This window comes from Hoplias malabaricus, chromosome 3, assembly GCF_029633855.1.
Source record: "Hoplias malabaricus isolate fHopMal1 chromosome 3, fHopMal1.hap1, whole genome shotgun sequence".
Classification (NCBI taxonomy): Eukaryota; Metazoa; Chordata; class Actinopteri; order Characiformes; family Erythrinidae; genus Hoplias; species Hoplias malabaricus.
This window is the reverse complement of record NC_089802.1, coordinates 19,016,064-19,038,808: the sequence shown is the minus strand read 5'-3', so window position 1 is coordinate 19,038,808 and position 22,745 is coordinate 19,016,064. Positions and strand designations below refer to the sequence as shown.

At 36.8% G+C, this 22,745-nt stretch overlaps 1 protein-coding gene across 1 annotated transcript; it reads right to left on the bottom strand.

Moving 5' to 3' along the window:
• Window positions 1-4: 4 nt before the first annotated feature.
• LOC136691366 (glucagon-like peptide 2 receptor) lies at window positions 5-20,987 on the bottom strand. The gene is made up of 15 exons (XM_066663925.1): window positions 20,902-20,987; window positions 16,363-16,405; window positions 9,753-9,824; window positions 6,066-6,162; window positions 5,866-5,970; window positions 5,320-5,441; window positions 5,123-5,229; window positions 4,548-4,704; window positions 3,474-3,633; window positions 3,115-3,175; window positions 2,888-2,954; window positions 1,500-1,588; window positions 1,281-1,419; window positions 1,135-1,176; window positions 5-461 (listed from the first exon to the last, which is right to left on the bottom strand). The coding sequence occupies exons 1-15, from the start codon at window positions 20,985-20,987 to the stop codon at window positions 123-125; spliced, it is 1,686 nt and encodes a 561-aa protein (XP_066520022.1). The 3' UTR covers window positions 5-122.
• Window positions 20,988-22,745: the final 1,758 nt, after the last annotated feature.

Here is a 22,745-nt window from a genome sequence, read left to right as displayed (position 1 = left end):
GACAAGCATTAAATGACTAGCAAACATACAGAAATATACATCTCAAGGTACAAAATGTATGTCAGGCTAGGTATAAATGTCTGTCCTGGACCGGTTTTAACTGAAACCGAAGAAAGATGATGTTAAAATTCACTCTCCTCCAGAATCTCCTCCATAGTCTCGCCTAAAGTCATCTCTCCATCGCTGCTGGATAGGCTCTTTCTTGTGTAGAAATCCAGGCCTGTGCACTGAGCAAAGGAAACCTCCTCTGATGCTGACTGTACAGTCACCTGGGTCAGCTGGGCCTGAGTGGGAATGTTGCTACCTTCCTCATAGGAATCACTGTGGTCTGTGGGGTGCCTTGGTCCTGTCTGCGACTTCTTCCATAAGTGTTTGGGGTGCATGCCAGCGAAGCAGTTGTGAACCTCAAAGTTGTTGGCGAAGAGGTACACCTGCCATCTGTTCTTCAGCTCAGCTTGGACCTGGACAAGAAACATAATGTTTAAAATTGATCCAATGATCCATAGATCCATAATTATCTGAAAAAAAAAGAGTAATAACCTGATTTACTAAAGAATTACAAATTTTAAAAAAATGGGAAAGCTGAAGGATGTTGAATCATCAAACGAAAGGTTAAACTCGTAAAATAATGGGAAATAATTAACCTTTAAAGGAGATGTTAATGATTTCAATCAAAAAAACTTTTTATGAAAATTTTGATGTTTCTTCTCCATTTGCTAGCTCTGAAGTCTCAAAACCGATCTAATGTGTTTACAAAGACCCAGTGTCTTTAAATGGTTAAAAAATGTTTTTCTGTCGTCTTTGCTATCCTTGGATGAGGATATTGCTCTATTCCTGCTCCATAGGTGGCCCATATTGACTTATTTTTGCAGTTTCAGATTACTGAAGGTGGAAATGACTCCAAATTCAGGAGACAGCTAACTGCATTACGAAAACTAATCAACAAATGAGATACAAATGAGTTTCTGTGCTAATTAAAAGAGTGAATAAACCTGCAGACAAATCCACTTTAATTAAGGTGCATTTATTCAGAAAATAAAAATCCCTCATCAAGAAATAATTATATGAAATTAAAAAAAAAAAACGAAGTGGTGTGTATAGGAGTTGTGATTTTTGCACGTCATTTTCACTTACCTCCCCATTGGCAAAGCAGTAGAGTACAGCAACCAGAAAGCCCTAATGAAGCAAAACACTATAATTATGCTAATTATAGTAAAAAAAAAAAAATACAATCCATAATATTGATTGAACTTGCAATCAGATACGACACAAAATATTACCTGGAAGGAGCTTAAAGTTAGATGAATGAAGTTTTTCACATAGCGGTGACCCCCGTAAATAGTTTCATCTACGATTATCGTGAACACAATCTCATGTATCCCAAGCAGTGGGATCAGCACCAGTGTTGCTCTTGCTAAACTGCACAGATGTAGGAGAAACAAAGAATTCTATGAAATGTACACTTAACACTGACAATGCCACAGTGACTGATACAGTACCTGTATCTGTAGTCTGTGAATTTTACTTGGTCAGCTTTCAACTTGGACAGCAGAAGTTTGATAATTTTGAGAAAAATACAGAAAATAACCTGAAAACAAAAACAAAACAAACAAACAAAAAAGCAGCTTAAAACCTACAATATGGTCTTATATGCTGACATATCCGCAAGTTCACAGAAGATTGCAGTCACATGTATTCAGTAGCACTATTTTAAGCCACTGATGGATATGGTGTGATAATTAATGTAGGCTGTGACCATTGTATTTAAATGGTTTCCTCTGATGACAGCTTGCAACAAGCATGAAACACATGATGACACGTGGCAAAGTTACACAGTGTTTCTAAGAGCCATGAAATCCTCATCATGCTGTAACAGTCATCATGTTGTGGCTTTACATTCTGAATGATGTTATCACACAAAACTACAATTTAAAATGTTTTCTTCTACTGCAAACCTATTCAAATAATTTTAATCCATTTTCAAAGAAAAGTATGCGTTTGTTTAATCTATCATCATTGATATGACATTGACAATATCCTCTTACAGCATTATATAAAGTGCAATTGAAAACAAGGATCAGTGATTTGTTAACTCTCTTTAACCTTTATTTAACTAACAATGAAGTATAGTTTCAGATTAATTTTAATTTGGGGCAATCACAAAATTCAGAATTTACAAACAAGTCCTCTTTCAGCCTGTTTTTATAAGTAGATATTGAATGCTTTCTTTCAAATGTGAAAGGGACTATCCAGAGTGGAATCAGCAAAATGTGCAAAGGGTAACATATTTCATATAAAATGGGAACATCGTTGCTCACGGTTTAGGTGAACATTGTATGTGTGAAGTATCATTGTATCATTGATGTACCAGCATTTGTTGGGATTTTAGTGAGACATATGCTGCCATTAAGGTATTTTCCTGAGAAGTCTGTGGTTATTTCAGTAAAATAATGCAAGGAATAATACTTCCTGCACTACAACAGTATATGTCTAATGGCGCATCATGAAGAGAAGAATCAGACAACAAGGAACATTGACTGTTGAGTAGCTGAAGTCTTGTATCAAACAAGAATGGCAAAAATTTAGGTTGCAAACCTGCAACAATTTTTATACTCAGTTCCTAAATGATAAAAAGTGTCATCTGAAGGCAATGTGATATAATAGTCGCAAACTTACCTCTGTCCTGACATTTTGGAGTGCATTACAGACACTAAATTTGTTCATACTTGGTCAGATATAACACTGGAAATTGTATCTTTTTGTTGTTAAAATCTCAAGAGAGTAAACAAAACACAGAGTCTTGTTTTTTGTATTTGTCGCATTTTACCAAATAAATAAATAAATGTCCAAATATTTCTGTAAACAGGGATTGTAAAGCAATACTCACTATAACTGAAAGTGTAATTGGAGCTCTAATTATCCACCAAATCCACCTGTTCGTTATAATCCAGCAGCTTTGGGGAAAATAAAACAAAAAAGTTAAACATCATGTAAAAACATCCAAAATAACGTCATGTTCTACAGTCTTTATAATTCCTTGTCAGTGGGACAATTTGTTTAAGCTTGAGGACAAAAACAATATCACTCCTTTGTGATACCGGTGAAATTACTTACCCTTTATTTTCATATAGAATTTTAGCCACAGTCCAAGGAACCACAAATAAAACTGGTGTACCTAAAGAAAAAAAAAGGTTTTTTACTCTAATGAATTAATTTCATCAGTCTAAATGAAATACAAGATATTCATTTTTTATATAATGAGCAAAAATACATAATTTATGTAGTTTTTGTGAAGGTTAATCTCTCTGAAGTGGAACATTAAATCAGTGACTATTTTTGAGAACAGCTTTTGTATATATATATATATATATATATATTATTCCTCAGCTGTTAAGCACTTTGAATGCTTAATGATGTTTTGTACTTATTTTTATTTTTTATCTTTTTTTATTATCAATTAAAAAGAGGCCTACCCCATCCTACCAACATGTATCTCTTCAGTAGCCTCCGCTTTGTCAGCGCCGCAGTGAAGAGCAGCGTGTGGAGAAAGATCGCCTCCACCAGGAGCCAGAAGTAATTGCACCCCACAAAATACTGCATGGACACTTTGGAGGCCTTGCAGATCAGAGCTATCTGGAGGATTAACAGTTTTTACTGAGGACTAGATATATGCTTACTGAATGTATTATGAATAAAACTGACAGTGTGTGGTTTGCACACAAGTTAGAAATGTATTAAATTTCCAGTGAATTTCTGTCAAGAACAGGTGCTTCTCAATAAATTAGAACATCATCAAAAAGTTAATTTATTTCAGTAATTCAATTTAAAACATTTAAAATCACATTTTATTGATTTATTACAAACAGAGTGGTCTGTTTCAAGGGTTTATTTCTTTTAATGTTGATGAAAACCCAAAAATCATTATTTTAATTTAATTTAAATAATTTACATTTAAATATTTTTAAATGTTAGTTTACTGAAAAGTATGTACTATATTGCACTCAATACTTGGTTGGGGCTCCTTTTGCATGAATTACTGTATCAATGTATCAATCAGCACTGCTGAGGTGTTATGGAAACCGTCTGCATTGTTGGGTCTGGTGTCTCTCAACTTCCCAATTGACAATACCGCCTAGCTTCTCTATGGGGTTTAGATCAGGCAAGTTTGCTGGCCAATCAAGCACAGTGATACTGTGGTTATTAAACCAGGTATTATTACTTTTGGCATTGTGGACAGGTGCCAAGTCCTGTTGGAAAATGAAATCCACGTCTCCATAAAGCTTGTCAGCAGAGGGAAGGGACCTAAGGGACAATTTTAAAGGCTTAGGAAACCTTTGCAGGTGTTTTGTGTTGATTATTCTAATTGTCTGAGATAACTTTTGGGTTTTCATCGGCTGTAAGCCATAATCATCAACATTAAAAGAAATAAAAGCTTGAAATCACTCGGTTTGTAATGAATCTATACAATATATATACTAATTTATTGAGGTGGACCTGTATTTTCATTACAAAAGTAAACAGAATAAAATGCATAAATGATGCAGTACTGTGGAATCTGTGTATCTGTTCCATCCGTTTTCATCCTTGGGCAGGTTGGAATACATGACATATAATACTATTTCTTTGGTGATGACAGCCATTGCTCTAAACATGAATGACACAAAGAGGTTCATGTGGATGTAGTTCCTTGTGCAATGAAGCTTCCTGAAAATAAAAATAAATATGACTCATTGCATGCTTTGACTGTGATGAATATGGTTAACATGACATGCTCTGCCTGTGATCAGTATATATTTTAGCTCAAATAACTGGAGCCAGCAGCCGACTCTAGGAGAACAAATGACCAGTCAAGATAGGGGCGTCAGTATTTCAACCATTAGAGAAGAGAACAAGATCATGCTAGAAGAGGCTGCTTGGAAATATCAGTGAATAAAGGTACACATAGTCATACTGTCACAAGTCATTTGGTAGGAAACATTTGACCTATGACAGCTTTAAATGATGGTTAACAATGCAGAGTAATATGGATGTGTTCCAAAAACAACTTTTGTCAAGCAGCTCCAGTATTATGCTTTTTACATAAAAGGAAGTGGGGCCTAGAATATAACCTTGAGGAACTCACCTTAATAAGGCCATAATGAGCACAGCCAGGGAGAGGGAAGCTAAAGACAATGAGTAGCCTACAAGGGAGAGGATTCGTAATAAAGACTGCCGAAATATCTCATCTTCCTGTGTTAAAGGACAAGCGAGATAAAGTACATTTCAGCATGAAACACAATATGGCTGAAATTCTTAGTTTGTGCTAAATACCAAGTTTACCTCATTTTTGAAAAACTGAGAGTCATCACATGCTGACCGATCTTGCCATACAGCACTGGAATTTTCTTCTGTTTTCCAAGTCCCATTGATTGTGCAAATTTTATACACATTTCCCGAGGAACCTGAACAAGTGTTATGGTAGAAAACACACCGGACATTAATCGGACATTACTCAACTAATTGTTCTTCTAATGTTTGTATTTAAAGCCTTTTAAAGCTGGGAATTTGATATTCTCCCACTTAATTATGCTGGTAGTAATCTATCAATATTTCTGACCATTTTTGAAAAAGCATCATAACATCAGTGAATCACCATCAGTCTCTGAGCACATTACCTAATCATGTGACCAATGTTGACCTAAGGAAAGCTTCTGTAATGCAGTCATGAATCACTCTGTAGTGACAGCAGTGTTCTCCAGCAACCACAAGGACAGGGTACAAAAACAAAAACCGCTGTGGCAGAAATGAGCTGCAGCCCTCTAAGCTTTATTTTGCCTTTTATTAGTTTATATGAGATGTGACAGGAGAGCAGATAAGAGGGTGTACCTTCTTTGATCCACGGTAAATATGAGGGGCAGGGCACTGACACAATCCCAGGAGATGCAGGTGGCCAGCAGGCATAAAAGTCCCATGTCCCATTACAGTATATTCCTTAAAAACAGAAAGATTTTACCCTATAGCTGTTCTTGAAATACTTGATAACTGAATGAAAGGTAAGAACTGGCTGTTCCATTTGTATGACTTACCAGTTATGGTATGGAGAGTGGCTGCCAGGGTTCTTGTACAGTTTTCTCGATACTCGGTTCTTTTGTATATTAAATCATCGAGCAAAGAACCCGAGGCCTTCAAACAGAATGCAGTCAAGAAATTAATTTATATCACCTTCACACAATTGGTTTCTGGGCCATATCAAGCAAACACAACTTGCCTAAGTTTAGACATAGCTTTTTTATTGCTTAGATATTTGAGAAGCTCAATAAATAATTCAAATTCAATTTAAAAAACCATGATAGGTGGCTTTCATATACCATATCTTGATTTGTGTATGTAATTTACACAAAAAGTATAATTAGATTCAAAATAGAATTTACAGAATAGATCCTATATATAAAAACAAACATCACATCTTTTTTCACATTCATGCTGTATCCAGATTTGTCTGAAATATATTTGAATAGATATTTCCAAATTTCTCTAGACTAATGACAGTAAAAAAAAGTCCATTTCCTCTGGGTCTTTTATGCAAAATGATCCATTATGTTCTGTATCTGCAAATTTGAAAATATCATGCAAGAGTTTAAATATTCTCATCAGAATTAATTGAATATGCAAAACTTGTTAAGACCCAAGCTTTATTCCAAATGACCTCTACACTGTGTGAGCTCCCAAAAGATGTCCCTAAAGCAGGGACAAATTAATGAATGAGGGGCCCCCTTCCACCACAAATGAACCAATGCAGCCCACCTTGACTGACCATCACCCCACACAACCAAAATCAAGGAGTCCTGAATGGCCCCCTTCCCAAAACCACACATGCAAAAATAAATAAATAAATAAATAAATAATAATAATAAAAAGCACACATAACTACACTGCACTCCAATTGAATATCTGAGTCACCACAATAAACATACAGAACACAGTCTTGCCTTTACTTTCTCTTTCTTCCATTTCTCTTTGCAAGAATAATAATAATAATTTTAAGTCCAACTCAAGCCCAAACTCTATAGCCAGCAGTCACTGCATGTTTCTTTGACACATGTTTGTTCAGAGTTTGTTTTAATCCAACCCATTAATGAAAACAAATGTTCTCCCTTGCAGTTTGGAGAGGAAATGTCAGGAAATAAGGAAGAAAAAGGTACACATTTGGGAAATTTGTATTGATTTAAAATTTACTCACAGTATATTCTTTGCCTCCTGTCTCTTAAACTGATGTCTTGATAGTTGTAAATTAAATATGGTACAGTGTCAATATTAAATTGAAAAGATCTTGCTCCTGATGGCCCGATAATATAAACGTTTAAATTGGGAAACATGATAAAGTTGCATATTTACTTCATTAGTATTAATAGACCTTGAGGTAGAGCATTAATTATAGCACCGTATATATATATATATATATATATTTGTTTTTTAGGAAACACTATAGTTTATGAAATCTCCATAAGAAAGTAGTTGTCCAGATTCACCCCAGATATCAGCCAAATAATATATACACTTATATCTCCAATTCAGCAGAAATATAGCTTACTTCTTAACGTCTAATCTCATCAGTTAAAAATGATAAACTCGGTTCCTACGTCATGGATGAGCTTGGACCCATCACAGTCCAATATTTTGAATTATGTAAATGAGGGAATTTCCGTTACAGTAGAAAACTGTTTGAACGGCGCTCTACGTTAGAGGTGTTTAGAGAGTGGAGCTAGCGGTTAGATAGATGAATTTAAACGTATCAATACATTGGTTTATATTTACAAACTGACAGAAAGGCGCCAGGGAGCAACTGCTGCACCATCTAAGATTGAACAGAAAGCCAGAAGCAGTAGGTGAGAGACTGTGTGACCTTGTAGCTTCTAGGCTCACTTTTAAGCTAACACGAAATTACAGTTAACATTTGAAATATAGCTAGTTTGCTTCGTCCTTTGAAGTGGTAAAAAAAGTGAAATAAAGCACTGCATGGCGTGTAGATAGTCATTTTGTGCCTTGTTTACACTTTAATATGTAATGGAGTATAAAAAGAGTGTAACTACGACCTCATCTTCCCCAGTGTACTGGAATATTTGAATTACAAATCTGTAACTAACATTAAAGCCCCAATTAGGTGAAACACAAATTAGGTGAATAAGAAGCAAACATAATAATTTCGCCCGTTAATTTTCATATTGTTAATGTTAGAACACGAGTGTTTGTGCTTTCGCAGAGGGCTGGAGTTAGGGGTTTAATATGTGAATGCGTGGAACTTGAAACAAACTTATGCTATTTTTAGCAATTTCTTGGACGTAACAATAATGCTTAAGAATATAGTTCAGCAATATATATATATAATTTAGTGGTTTTAGAATAGAAAATGCATCTTGTGCCAAGGTTTTGGCTTAAAAGATATTACTATTATTATTTTTACTTGTTTTGGAATATTATATACTATGAGGGACTTATGTGTTAAATCCACCTATAGTAACATTAATAATATTAAACCTGCATTAAAATTCACCTTTTAAAAAATCTGAGTGTAAAGTTAATTCTCTGTAGAAGACGCGTCTAACAGACCAGTAAATGATCAAATCTTTCCTCTTTCCATGTGAGAAGGCATCCATCCTCAAACTAAAAAACAGTTTGTTGTGTGATAGCAACGCTTATTTAACCAGGTTTGATCACAAGATGGCAGTATTTAAAGATTCTGCAAAAACATCATATAAGCGTTTACAACTGTTAGTCATGTGCACAATGTATCCATATTATTCGCTTTGTTTGAATTCAAATGAGGATGTATCTGTACATTTGTGTCAGTGACCTAGTTTTTGTTTTACAGTTCAAACCAGTTCTCTGGATTTTACACACAGGTAAGATATTAAAAAAGGCATTATGAGTTTGATTATAGAACCATGTTTGTTATCCATGGTGTTAGAGAATTTGTGTAGTGTACCTGAACCTAACGTTTGCTGCTGGCTCCCAGCCTAGCAACCGTTTGCTCACACTGTAGCTGCTCACTAAATATTTGCCTGACCAAGTTTATGATAAATTTTAAATTATACTCCACAGGAAAAACCTGGGCTTTGTCTTTAAAAGGGCAGACACATGTTTAGACATCGTCCTAACAGTAGTGGGATAGATTGCATTTGCATTTTTAATTCAGAACTTTCTTAAATTTTTTTTTAGTTTTTAATTTATACTTATGACTATTAGCTAAACTTTAATGTGGATGCTGTAGTGTATGACTTAACTTGTAAAATTATAGCAGATCTGGGGTGTTTGTTTTATGTAAGTCAAGCAAGATTATCACATCAGAGATATTTCCATGCAAGCTTTCTGCACCTTAAAATGATTAACATGCATGAAAAAGGACTTGAACATAAAATCAGAATTATACCTGCACTCAAAGAGAACAACCCTACGCAAAGACTGACACTTTCGTGTGATGCCTTTGAGAGAGCCTCTTTCGTTTAATATTTTCTCAATAAGGAAAAGAGTCACCGCAATACCCCTGAACAGTTTGGGTGCTCCTGCTCAAATTACATAGTCCTGTTAACATTTTAAATTAAAGTAATTTTGTGGCCACTACAGGGAGCATACAGCACATTTTAATATACAATCACTGAAATTGCTGAACTTAACATAACAACAACAACAAACTTAAGGATAATGTTGAAAGAAACACCCTAGAGCTCAAGATAAGTTTGACATCATTTAAATTTGTGGAATGTGTGTAGACTTACCCCAGTGTTGGAGAGTATCAGAAGGAGAGTGGAGAGCAGCATTGCACCCCTGCCTGAGAGCATGCTCATTGGCTGAGGAGAAAACAATGTGGGCTTGGGTCACTGCTCACCTTCCTATGAGGCTAACAGTGCACCACGGCTGACCACTACATCCCTGACACCACCAGCCAGCGCCCAGTCTCTCTCAGTGGAGGCTCTTGAGAAAAATCACTCTAAACTAGATGTCAGCTTACTTCAGTTTGACACAAATATCCTTAATGTCAGTATTCTCCAGTCGAAGGATGGTAGTTCAGTTGTATTTGGAGGTCTTCAGTGTCTGTCAGACTCAATGCACGGATGTTCATCTATTCTGCACTTCAGCCACCCAGGCTCCAAATGTGAATGTCTGTGTTTCTTTACTCACAGACTGCTCTTCTTTGTGGGCCCTCCCCAACCAATGAAAATAAGGCAAGAGGCCAACCTTCAACAGCTAAGTTTGTAACTGCTGGGGAAGTGCCCTGAAGGAAAAAAGAAGAAGGAAAAAAAGCAAACCTGCATCGTAAACTCAGTCACAGACCCAGAGCCCACGCATCAAATCTTAAACAGGTTTGATGAGGACTTTTTTGACTGTAATATGACACTCTGATGTTATGAGTGCCATACTTCTGAATCATAACCACCAGCACTGAATACAGGGCCTGGGCTTCATCCATAGTGAGATAGATAAATTTCTGTCTAAACAGTAACCTCACACTGAACACTGGTTAATGCACTTGGAACTTGATAGATCCTCATTCGTCTGTGCTCCACCAAGAAGATACTTCTCATATTTTCTACATTCCCAGACTGCTTTTTTATTTATATATAGATATCACACAACTGATTAAGAAAACATTTTGGCAAACATTTCTCGCAAATACTTATTTTTTAAATTAACCAAACTCTTTAAGTGTTCAAGAGAAATGAAAAGGAAGCCGCTGATGAAATTTCAGACCATTTGTGTATTTAGAAGTTAGACTGTGTTAACTGATATTTTGTAAATGATTCAGAATTAAAATTTAAGGAACATTGTATTTTATTGTACTTCACGATACAAAGCTTCTCAATAGCAAGCTACTCAAAGCTGGTTGTTAATTCAACTAAAGGTATGGATTTAACTCATTGCTACATCTTATACACTGAAAGATAACTGGATTAAAAACACCTATCTTGTATCTATACTGTCCATTTTCCAGCTTCACTGACCATACTGATCATAGAATGTGTTGTGCTGTTATGAATGGATCTGACACAACATTGATGCTGGAGTTGGTAGAAAGAAAATTAAAAAAAAAAAGCTGTATGTGAAATGGCCTTAGATTCCACCGCTAGATGCACTAATTATGCTAATTGACATTGCTCCCAAAATAATGCAGTACACAAAAGAAAATTAAATTGGCTTACACTCACAACTGTCAACACAAGAGCATGTTTTCAGAATCCTTGTTTAAATTGAGTTCAATTTATTACTGCCTGCAATTTCAACTATAAACAAACTGGTGATAACAGTAACTCTGTAAATGCGTTGAACTCTGTAAATGTACATTTGGTCTGCACTCAAGGTCACATCAGCATGATAACACTAACATCAAAGCAGGCCATTTCCCCTAATAAAACAAATAAAATCCTCAGATATCTCTGCATCACTGGAAACAACTGTCATGCCTTGAGCAGAGTGTTTTGGAGATGATCTTCATTCCTGGCACCAGCTTTGTTATAAGAACAACAGCAAAATGCATTAATAAATTATACTTAGTCATTTGGGCTAATTAGCTCCACTGTGCATTACCATTTTATGTTTTTTGCCAATTATTAGAAAACTCAATTTGGCCAGACATGACATATTACCCTTGTGGAAGAAATGGAAAAATGATTAGGCAGTGTGACTGTACAGCAATTCGTCATGAGAAACTTTCGTCTTTCGTTTTCTTCTGTTTATGGCGGGTCAATTAACCTTAATTCATTGAGAGTTGCACAAACACTAAGATGGTTACATTTAACCTGCCTCACCTTTAGCAGGTGGTGCCTTCCCAATCTTTATGGTTTTATTTTTCTGCTGGGAGTTAACTGAAGCATATGCTGTACACCAATGAACAGCTATAGGACACTGGGTGGTAGTCCTTCACAGGATGAGTTTCTACTTCTTAAAAGGAGAATATAATTCAAAATAAAAGTGAACCATTGATTTTATTTTATTTTTTTTTTCTATTAAAATTATATTCCAGAAATGTGGATTTCTTTCCTATGCTAGTGATATGAATCGGGGCACTCTACCTTATAAATAAAATAACCATATGCTATTCAAAATAATTTGTGAATTTATATGTATCTTAATGTTTACTTATGTGTACTGATGATGATGAATCCTTTTAAGCCAAAACCTGTGTTATACACCAGACCTAATAATACATTTTATATATAACGGCAATAGCTTTTTCAGACTTGGCTTTAAGATGCACTTTTATTAGGAGAAGAAACAGATTTTAGTCTTTTCCTTTTATCTCTTTTTCTCCATAGTTAATCAGTACGCATTTCTCTGTTCTCGTTTGACTGATTTACTACATTTAACCTTGGCTTTGTACTTTCGCACATGGTGCTTTTCCATTGCATGTTAGCTACCCTGTATGGATCTACTTAGCTTTTTTGCTTTTCACTGGCAAATCTATTACCTGAAACCGTGTACTTTTTAGTATCTACTTGCCTGGGGTTCCAAGCAAGCAGCATAGTTTGTAAAATCTTCAAGGTACAGTGATGATCACAAATGTTTTTATCTGACTTACAATGGTAGCTTATATATTTATTACATGAGAAACACTTCTTGGAGTGGTGGTTGACAAAAAACTGACATCATGAAATCATGACATGTGCCCCATCACTCCAGAGGAAAGGGTTTCACTTATGCACAGCCCAGTGCTAGCGGGTTTTATACTGCTGTAGCACTGAACATGGCCACTTTAGCCTTATGTGTTGTTTCATCAGTGCATCTACTTAAGTATGACATGACAGATTTTCAATTGTTCATAAAAATGCTTATGTAATTAGTTGTATCATTTGTCAGTAATCATGTGAAAATGGTGGTATTCAACAATAGCCCTTGACAAAAGAGGCACAGATACTAAAATCACACAGCAGTGTCTGCTGGTGCCCAAAGTGCCTTTGCATTTTTACAGAAGCTAGCAAAATTTTTTTATTTTTTGGGCCAGTACGATAAACGGTACTTAGCACCATGGAGCAGCTGATACCAATATTGAGTCATTAATTCAGTCATTGTAACCACTTCAATTCAGGGTCGTGGTGGGTCCGGAGCCTACCTGCATTTTCTGGGCACAAGGCAGGAACATTCCCTGGAGGGGGTGCCATAATAATAAATCAAGACGCTGAATTTTCATGTGTTTCATACATAGTTGTGAATTTATAGGTGTCAATACATATGCACAAGCACAAAAACACAGCTATCAGTTGTAAAATCAGCTAAAATATCCAATATCTGACTGATAAAATAATTTAAAATAAAAAGATTTTTGAATCTGGACAACGAGGGCTTCACAGTGCAGCAAGGAATGAAAACCTATACTGATTTGCCTGAACTTGTGCGTGGTGCTGTATTCAGTCCCAAAACACAAAAACAACACACACATACATACATAAGTAAACAATGCTTAATGTTACCACCCACCTTTTTGTGGTTTCCAAAGCCAGCAGTTCCTTTTCGAGATGGTCTAAGTCAGGAAACATGGGATTCAATGAACTGTTCTGATTTTGCTCCCCTTATTACATAATATGTGAATCATACACTTATTGTAAGGCCCCCTAACCTGAATCATTCATTCACATCTGTGGATATTTGTGAGGGCTGGGGATTAAACCCCATTTAACAGACAAGACGAGAGCTAAGAAATAAAAGACCCAAGCCGACCTAATGTGTTTATGAAACCACAATGTCTGTAAATTTGTAAAAAAATTAAAAACAAAGTGTCTTTTCCAAAATGCTAGGCATTCTCCCTCTATCTGGTCACAGCGGAAAGATGGAATTTGGGGGATTTCAGTCAACAGTCCAAACATTAAAAAGCATGAACCAAGTTGAGGATACTGTTCTATTCCTGCTTCAAGGTGGACTTGAATTGGTAATGATTTATATTTGCTGTAGATAGAACTGACACTAAATTTCTGAGAGCGCTAACTTCTTGAAAGAAAACACAAAATACTACAGATCTAAACAACTTAAGAAAAGTTTCTAGTTAGTTCACATCTTTAGGTCTTCCAGCCAATCTTACGTCGGACAAGGCTGTTATGTGTTAGTCTGCAGTCCTGCCTGTTACAAACTGAGATACATCAATGACAGCTCACTGGGAATAGTAATGAATCATCTGTAGAAATAATTGTTTTCATTTATATGGTGATTTAGTTACCAGAAAGGGGAAATATGACAATGCATCCATTTCTGTAATTCAATAGGCCTTGTTAGTGATGATATGAGTATTGAACTGCCAAATTAACTCAAGTAAAGATTAGAGGATGGGTCATCTTTATCTGAAAGTTTTCAGATATTTGCTCATCCCACTTTCAGAAAATTCTGTTCTGTTACCTATATGCACTAATCAGCCATATCATTAAAATGCAACAGACCTCTGTAACTGTGGAGCTAGAAAACACACCTGTAAAGTGATGCTGATGAAACACCTGATAATGTGGACAGTGGACTGTTGGTGTACATAAGTCTACCTGCTATGTTGTGACATGGCCTGTGTATACTGTGCAAACTGAATAATATGATTATGCATGGTTTATTTTAACAAAAGATTTGGAAAAAAACAAGCAAACAAAATTATGTGTGCTGCTACTTAGACCTTGCTAGGCTTCTGAAGCCAGAATTAACCATGGTGCATTAACAGATCAACATTTTCTGCATACTGGAGATGTAAACAAAATGGACACTGCATTTGCAGGGTTGGACTGTCTGAAGGAAATTTTTAAATTTCCCATGATCTCTGTCTTGGGGTCAAGATGTGTAGTGGATACACAAAGCAGGACGGACAAAACAAATAAAGGGGAAACCATAAATCTACACAAGCCTGAGTTATCAAAACCTGCAACCCATTTGTTCTTTGCATGTAAGTGGCATAAAATGCATGCATGGTATCCAACAGTATGATCCAAAGTGGGTCTTGTAAATCGTGCTAAGAATGATGTGTCATACAACCTGTTTTCAACATTCAATGTTTTAAGTAGACAGTTTCTGTTGGTCCGTTTATGGTTGGTCCCTGGAGGGGGCGCCATAATAATAAATCAAGGCGCTGAATTTTCATGTGTTTCATACATAGTTGTGTATTTATAGGTGTCAATACATATGCACAAGCACAAAAACACAGCTATCGGTTGTAAAATCAGCTAAAATATGCATCACTACTTTTGAAGTGTACTGGACATTAATAAATATTTAAAAGATATTTAAAACCAAGCAATGGATAATGCAGTTATAGCTCAAAGACAAATATTAAGCTTATAGCCACAAATAATTGAATAGCCTACCAAAAATACACTATATTGCCAAAAGTATATACTCACACATACAAATCATTGAATATAGGTTAAGGCTGGACAATAATTCAATATATATCACAATATATAATGTTCAATAACAAAAATGTAATTTTAAAATACATTTTCAGTACTTCAATATACATTATTTACAACATCTATCACTGACTTGCGTTAATTACAGGGCACTTTATCCATTAGGTGAATTGGCTTCTCTAATAGCTGTCCTGGTTTGTGAGTTAATGAGTGTGTATGTGTGTGAGTGAGTGAATGTGTGTGTGCCCAGATATGGGTTGGCGCACTGGGTGAAATCCTAGTGCCCGATGCAGTTCTCCAGGTGGACAGTTGTTTTTGGTCGAGAGTACGCTGTGCGCGTTTGGCTGCTGCTTCTTGCCAGTGTGTGTGTGGATTGAGTGTTGTGAGCAGTGTAGATTGTAAAGTGTCCTTGGGTATCTAGAAAGACGCTATATAAGTGTAACGATTAAAAAAAAATGTTCATGGAATTTTTTCAGTGGATTTTATACTGTTCATTTAGATATCGAAATTATATTTTATCAACAAGTGTATAAAAGCAAGCACCGAGGTATGCAGACTTCTTCTGCAAACATTTATGAAAGAACGGGTCACTCAGGAGCTTGGTAAATTCCATCATGGTACAGTGATAGGATGCCACCTGTGCAACAAGTCCAGTCGTGAAATTTCCTCACTACTAAATGTTCCACATTCAGCTGTCAGTGGTAACAAATTGGAAGTGACTGAATGACAGGAAAGTGGTAGGCCACGTAAAATGACAGAGCAGGGTCAGTGGAAGCTGAGGCGCATAATGGACAGAGGTTGCCAACTTCCTGCATAATCAATCAATACAGACCTTCAAACTTGATGTGTCCTACAAATTAGCTCAGAAACATGGAGGGCTTCATGGAGGAGGTTTCTATGACCATGCAGCTGCATCCAAGCCTTATATGACCAAGCTCAATACAAAGGGTCAGATAGAGTGGTGTTAAGCATGCCAAAATGCAGACATGTTAAATATTATTGCGGTATGCAGTATTACCGTGGGGAGGGGGTGCTCTGTCAGGCTGCGCTGAGCCTTATATCTGTGAGCACAAAGTCGAGTGAATTCAGTTTAACACAGCTCGACCATGCACACCGACACACGTGTTTACGATAAAAACCCGTTTCTGAGAGAGCAGATTTCAGCAACTTGTGCTGAAGGGACAGGAAAGTTTGAAAATTTGTGAAATAAACCTGTACACTGTTTAGAAGCACTTGTGGTTTAGCACACCACAGCAGATTTTTCAGTGAACTGAGACTCAAAATACACATATTTAGAAGATAAAGCCAAATACCTGTGAGCACAAATTGAGTGAAGGATTTTCTGATAATTTTGTCTGTTTACAGCTTTGATCCTCTCTCGCTAAACCCAAATATATATATATATATATATTGCTTCCTAAAGGTAGCAAAGATAGCACTTTAGAATAAGTGTTGGCGATATGGCAAAAATACATTATCACAATTGCCTGAAATTACACACCCAAATCTTGAGGCAGTGAGTAAACTAGAGGCAATTTTATAAAGTAATGATACAGAAAAGCCTTCAGAATATTTAAAGATATTGAAATGAGTCTTCAGTGGTCAAAATATGATGAAAACAATAAGACATTTTAGCCACTTTTCTAAATTTAATTTGGAATATTCTTTAAAATCTTCTTTTGGAATCTTCAAAGACCCCAGCCTCTCCATAAAGAGAATGATTAATTTTACTGCAGAAATAAAAATATATTATCTAAGCTTAATGGCTACATTTTACTTTCCTTGTAAATCTCTACTTTTCCTTGTAATCTCATGCATATCTCCAAATGGCTTTTTACCCTCATCAAACAGGAAAAATGTTCTGACTCACCTAGATTTATTCTGATATTTAGTCTTGTTTCTAACCCAGTATTCTTCCTCTTTAAAGCCAGACGCATTAGAAGGAGGGAGCTTTCCCTGATTGGCTGTAGACTGAGGCCACCTCCCTCACTCCCGTTCCTTTGTTTAAATGGTCTCAGTAGAGAAAGGGCAGACAGTGAAAGGGATCTAAGCTTTGAAAACTTATTTATTGCTTTGATTGTTGTATATTTTGATTTCGATTGTCTCTTGCGGTATACGTCTGTTAGGCATAGTTGCTTCACCACCTCCTTGGTTGAGCATCGCGCTTGATTGGTCTACAGACTTGATTGACATGTCATTAAAGCGCCCAAGCTACACGGCCACAGGGAATTCTATGTAAGCGCTGGTATGCTGTGTGTGTGTGAATCACTTTTGGGGGCTCTTCAGGTTGTTTGTTTTTGTGAGGAAGCGATCTCATGTATGGAATAACGAATTCTTTTGGTTGTAATTCAATAGTGTTACATTTTAGAGTACTGACTTACATTATCGGTGTCTGCCCATTTGACTGATGTGTACTATGTAAACAGTATGTAACCAACTTATAAGAACTGCAGCGAACTGAGTGTGCATTAGTACGATCCAACAATCTCTCTGTGATTGTGTATCGTGGACAAATTCTTATCCGTCAAGATCTGATATCTCCATATCCCACACTCCTAATGTATACATATATTTTGTAGCTTGTAGATGTTAAGTTGCATTAATGTGAATTGTGATTAACATGTGTTGAAACCACTTTTTTCTATTCAGGATTGTGGCAGGTCCTGGTTTCCCTGGCAAAGGAAGGAACACAAATAGGAGAGGATATATTCCAAATACAGACGTGGGAGCATCATATGGGGCTGATTCTCTACAAAGTTTATGTATGAATATAAGATGACAGAAAAACATACCTGTCTTGAGTGTGTGTGAATACGTACACATAAACACTGAATATGAAGAAAGATAGCTTTATTGGTCTCTGATGGAAATGTTTTCTTTTTAACAGCATAAAGCACACTAGGACACTACAGTAAACACTAAACACAATGAGGCAATGACTTGTCTAAAGTGGAGCTACATAACTAAAATGACAATTCTGGTAATGGATAGGGTGAAATTAACAATTAACTAATTAATATGAAAAGAGACATACCTAAATTAAAGAAGCAGTGCAATTAAGTATTTTAAATAACAATGAAAGGCTCTGAATATCTGTTTCCCATTCATGTATGGTCTGAGAATTTTACCCAGGTAATAAAATTCAGTTTGTGTAATGTTTAGCTCCTTTCCACTGAATGTCCTGTAAAAATACTGGAGGGGAAATGCTTCCCATAAATACTATAAATCATGAGTGCACAAGGGTGTTACATTTGGGATGTACCTCTTTTCAAACTATCCACTGGTGCTTCACCACCCCATGTTTAAAAAAAACGTGTTTCACACGTTTAGTAAACACATTACTTTATTTGGGGGAGAACCTTTTCAATCTTCTCCCTGCTTCATAATGTTTATGTCCAACTGTAAATGGGTCAGAGTATGTTTGGTAGTCCAGAGAGGTGGTATCTGGAAAATTTAAACAGGCTGCCTGTTGAATGCATAAATTGTTTGGTGCACTCAGTCATTACATTGCTGCATGTGTGTTTTGCTTGCAACTTTTCTTTCCCTTTAAATGTTTTTGTTGGATAATTAATTAGAGTACTTGCAAACCAGGACTGATTACCCTTCTTGCCCACTGTAAAATTATGAAAATGTATGCAATATAAATCCTCTGCAATAAATATTGCTTTTAACTTTAAGCATATTAAAAGCATGATACAACAATAAGCCAAAACATGTAAACCTCTGACAGTTGAGGTGAATAACTTTGATGATCTCATTATAGTTGCACCTGTCAAGGAATGGTGGAAAATATTAGGCAGCATATGAAATTTCAAGTTTGTGTTGAAAGCAGGGAAAAAAATATGCAAGTTTGACTGGCCAACCTGTGATGCCATCTGGGTAAGAACTGCTCCAAAACAGCAGGTCTTGTGGGGTGTTCCCGGAATGTTGAACTGGCAACAATGTCATAGGTTCGCAATGGCTCATTGATGTTCATCTGATCAGATCCCAGAAGAGATATATTTCAGCACAAATTGATGAAAATATAATGTTGGCTATGATCGTAAAGTGTCAGAACAGAGAGTGCAAGGCAAATTGCTGCTTAAGGGGCTATGTAGCTGCCAACTGGTCAGAGTGCCCATGCTGAAACCTTTCTATGCCTGAAGGTGGCTACATTGGTCCATGGTACAGCTATGCTGCTCACATGCACAATGGGGAAAAAAGTGCCATTATATCCATTATATAATGCCTATGTGCTATGCTTGTAACTGGAGGCTTCCACTAAAAAGCAGAGCAGAGAGAGACATGAATAATTGTGGACTGGGTTCTTACACAGCCTTTCCTTCCAAACTTTCTGCCATTGTGATGCTGTTGATCGCATGCACTTCCCCATCATTTGCTTGTATACTGCACTTTGCGTATAGTGCAGTGCACAACCAAACAGACGCAGCATTCATGAGGCAGCCACCATGCGTATGCAAGCTCATAGTTAACAGTAAGTATATCTCTAGCCTAAAAAGCTACTAGCAACATTAGAAAAAGCCTTGTCCATGAAATATGAAGGAAAATAACAAAGCCAAAATAAATATTTATTAGTTGTACTCAAGTTGAAATATTCAGTTAATCTTGATATTGATATGCGGTTATATCACCCAGTACTACTTTGAATACTCTATCATACTTATTTATTTTGGGGGGCATCTGTGCATTGGCATTAAGTATGGTTAAATATTGGGGCCTTACAAAATGATCCCAATGTGCGTCAAGTTGGAAATGTGTGTTAGAATAAAACATTCCTATTTGTGGTCTATTTTCTGACATGTTATTCTCACATTACAATAATTCTTCATAATATTTGATGATGCTAAGAGTCAAATGTACCATTAACTAAGGATACTCAGTATACTTAGAATGATGAAAAATATTCACTTGGACAACAGCACCTTTTCAGAATGTCAGGTGTATCCGTTTTTTTTTCTTTCTTTTTTAATGATAGCTGAGATAAACAGGAGAAGCTGCACGAGGATGCTCAGAGCAACAGCAATCGCATGACTCCAGCCTCTATTTACATTCAGAGAGTGCTGCCAAGAGATGGATGCCCCCCCCCCACACCCCCCGACAGAAAAGAGAAAGTGGCTGTGGACATCTAGGCTGAGCAGGAAAAGCAAACAGGTCTCAGAACATCCTGTCCAGCCTTGGTCAACAAGGCACTCTGGCAACGCCAGCCAGGGGCATGGGGACTTCTCCCTTTCTCTGCCACATCACTCTGCTGTAGACACCCCTGGGCTACATAGAAGCTTTCTGAATCCCTCCCCTCATCTTGTTTTCTTCCAGGTGATTTGTGGGGCTGAGTGTTTTTGTGTTTTCCAATGAAGTCTATGTGTAAGGTTTCATGATTAAGCACCAGCTTCCTCGTACCATCTCTCACTTCCTTAGAAAGCGATGCAGCCTGCAATGAAGGAGGAGATGAGATCGGACTCCAATAAAGAGTTGATTGGGCTCTGGCTGCTGGCCGGTGGTGAAGGAAGATGAAATGAGTCATTCAGGTGGAATTGTCAAGCGGTGACACTGCTCTCACCTCTCCACAATCTCATTAGCAGGAAGTCGCCCTGTCCCCGAGGCCAAAAGACACTCAGCTCTCTCTGCCTTCTGAATCTCAACCATGGCTTCTTTAGCACAGAAATTTCACAGATATAGATTTCTCTCAGGAAACATTGGCAATTTATTATTCACTTAATGGCAAATTAATTTGTCGCTACTTGCCCACCTCTCTACGTGCCTGGCAGGGCAATCTAAAGAGACTAATTTATGGGTGTTACTGAAAAGACCACCGATTTATGGCTGCTTTGGGCCTTATGAATGCTCCCACCTCAAATGCAATGTGTGTGCCTTTGATTCAGACGTGCTATTTGTTAGTTAGGCTTATTGCTTGATGAATCTTGTATTTAGACGGCTTCACACACACATGAAAACCAGACATCTAAAAAATGTCAGAGAAAAACTGTCTGTTCACATTCATTAACTTTCATCCCTCAACAGCGACGGTATGTTTAGGGTTACAATAAAGCATGTTGGTCTTCTTGAATGGATAGGGCCTTGGTTGGCTGAGTGGAGGCTTCATCACTGGCTGATATATTTATGCAGTGATGAACTGGAACCATCACTAAACTGTACAGAGAGGTTTTTTGTTCCAATGAAAGGTTTTATTTTGTTCTACTCTAACCAGATTGTTTATCAACAACAGATGCAATAACCAATGGTTGTTTATATCCCAGAGGCTGCTGCAGAGGTCAAGAGAGAGGAAAGCACAACCAAGCCAAGGCTGTACATGACCTGGTGCAATGAAAAACTCACTTATACCAAACTGAGAAGGACAATTCTTTCTGCTTTGTATTTATTATATCTTTGGGGTATTAGGTAAAGGTCACTTGTTGAAACTGAGCATGGCCCAGTTCCAAATCAGGAAAACATCTACATTTTTCATTATTTGATTAAATACTGAAGATAATTTGGTGGCACTTCACAAATGTGCAGTGTTCACAAGGCACTACCTTACAATAATAACGTGATATAAATCTTCAGTATACGGGCATTTATAAATCTAATTCCAGTAAGTGTCAACTATCAAAACACTTGCTGAGGTGAATTGACATGCAAATTGCAAAATTTGAGCCAGTTTACTAAGCATCCACCATCAGATCCTGACCTAACTAATGTTTATGCAGCTGAATTTGATCAAATCCTCACAGCAAAGTTCCAACATCTGATGTAATATATTGTCATATGAGTAGAAGTAGTTACTGCACCAAAATGGAACAAACTGATGATAAGCAGCTGTCTACAAATGATTTACCGTAGATTGTGGATGTGACCGAGAGAACATTGTCCATCAGTAAAGAGTTAAGGAGTCACCAGTAAATGGTTATTATATTCTCAGATCCAACAAGTACAAAATATATCACGATGGACTAAACAATGTGCAAAATTTCCTTTTTAACGGAAGAAAAGGACATTTGCTGTTACATTCCGTTTTCTGTCGACAGCATGAAATTGTAAACCAAGTTTTGGAAAGGCGATCATTCAGGTCCAAGCTGTTAATGTTCTCCTCCAGATGTCTGATAACTATCAGGTCATTAAAATCTTAAATCTCAGTTCATCTGACAGGAAAGTATACAAGGAGTAGGAACTGCAAAACATTGGCGCAAATTCCATGAAGAAGGAGGGAAAAAAAGTGGTGTGTTCAGCATCAAAGAACATTTTTATTTAATTTTTTTTTTTTCCGTTTTCTTCACTGCAGGGTTGCCAAGGAAGATCAAACCAGCTCTTTCCCACAAAAAGTCTTCCTGTAAAATATTCTTTCTTGGGTGCTTAATGCTTGAAAAGACACGGGCAAATGCGTACCACAGTGATTAATGGACGATA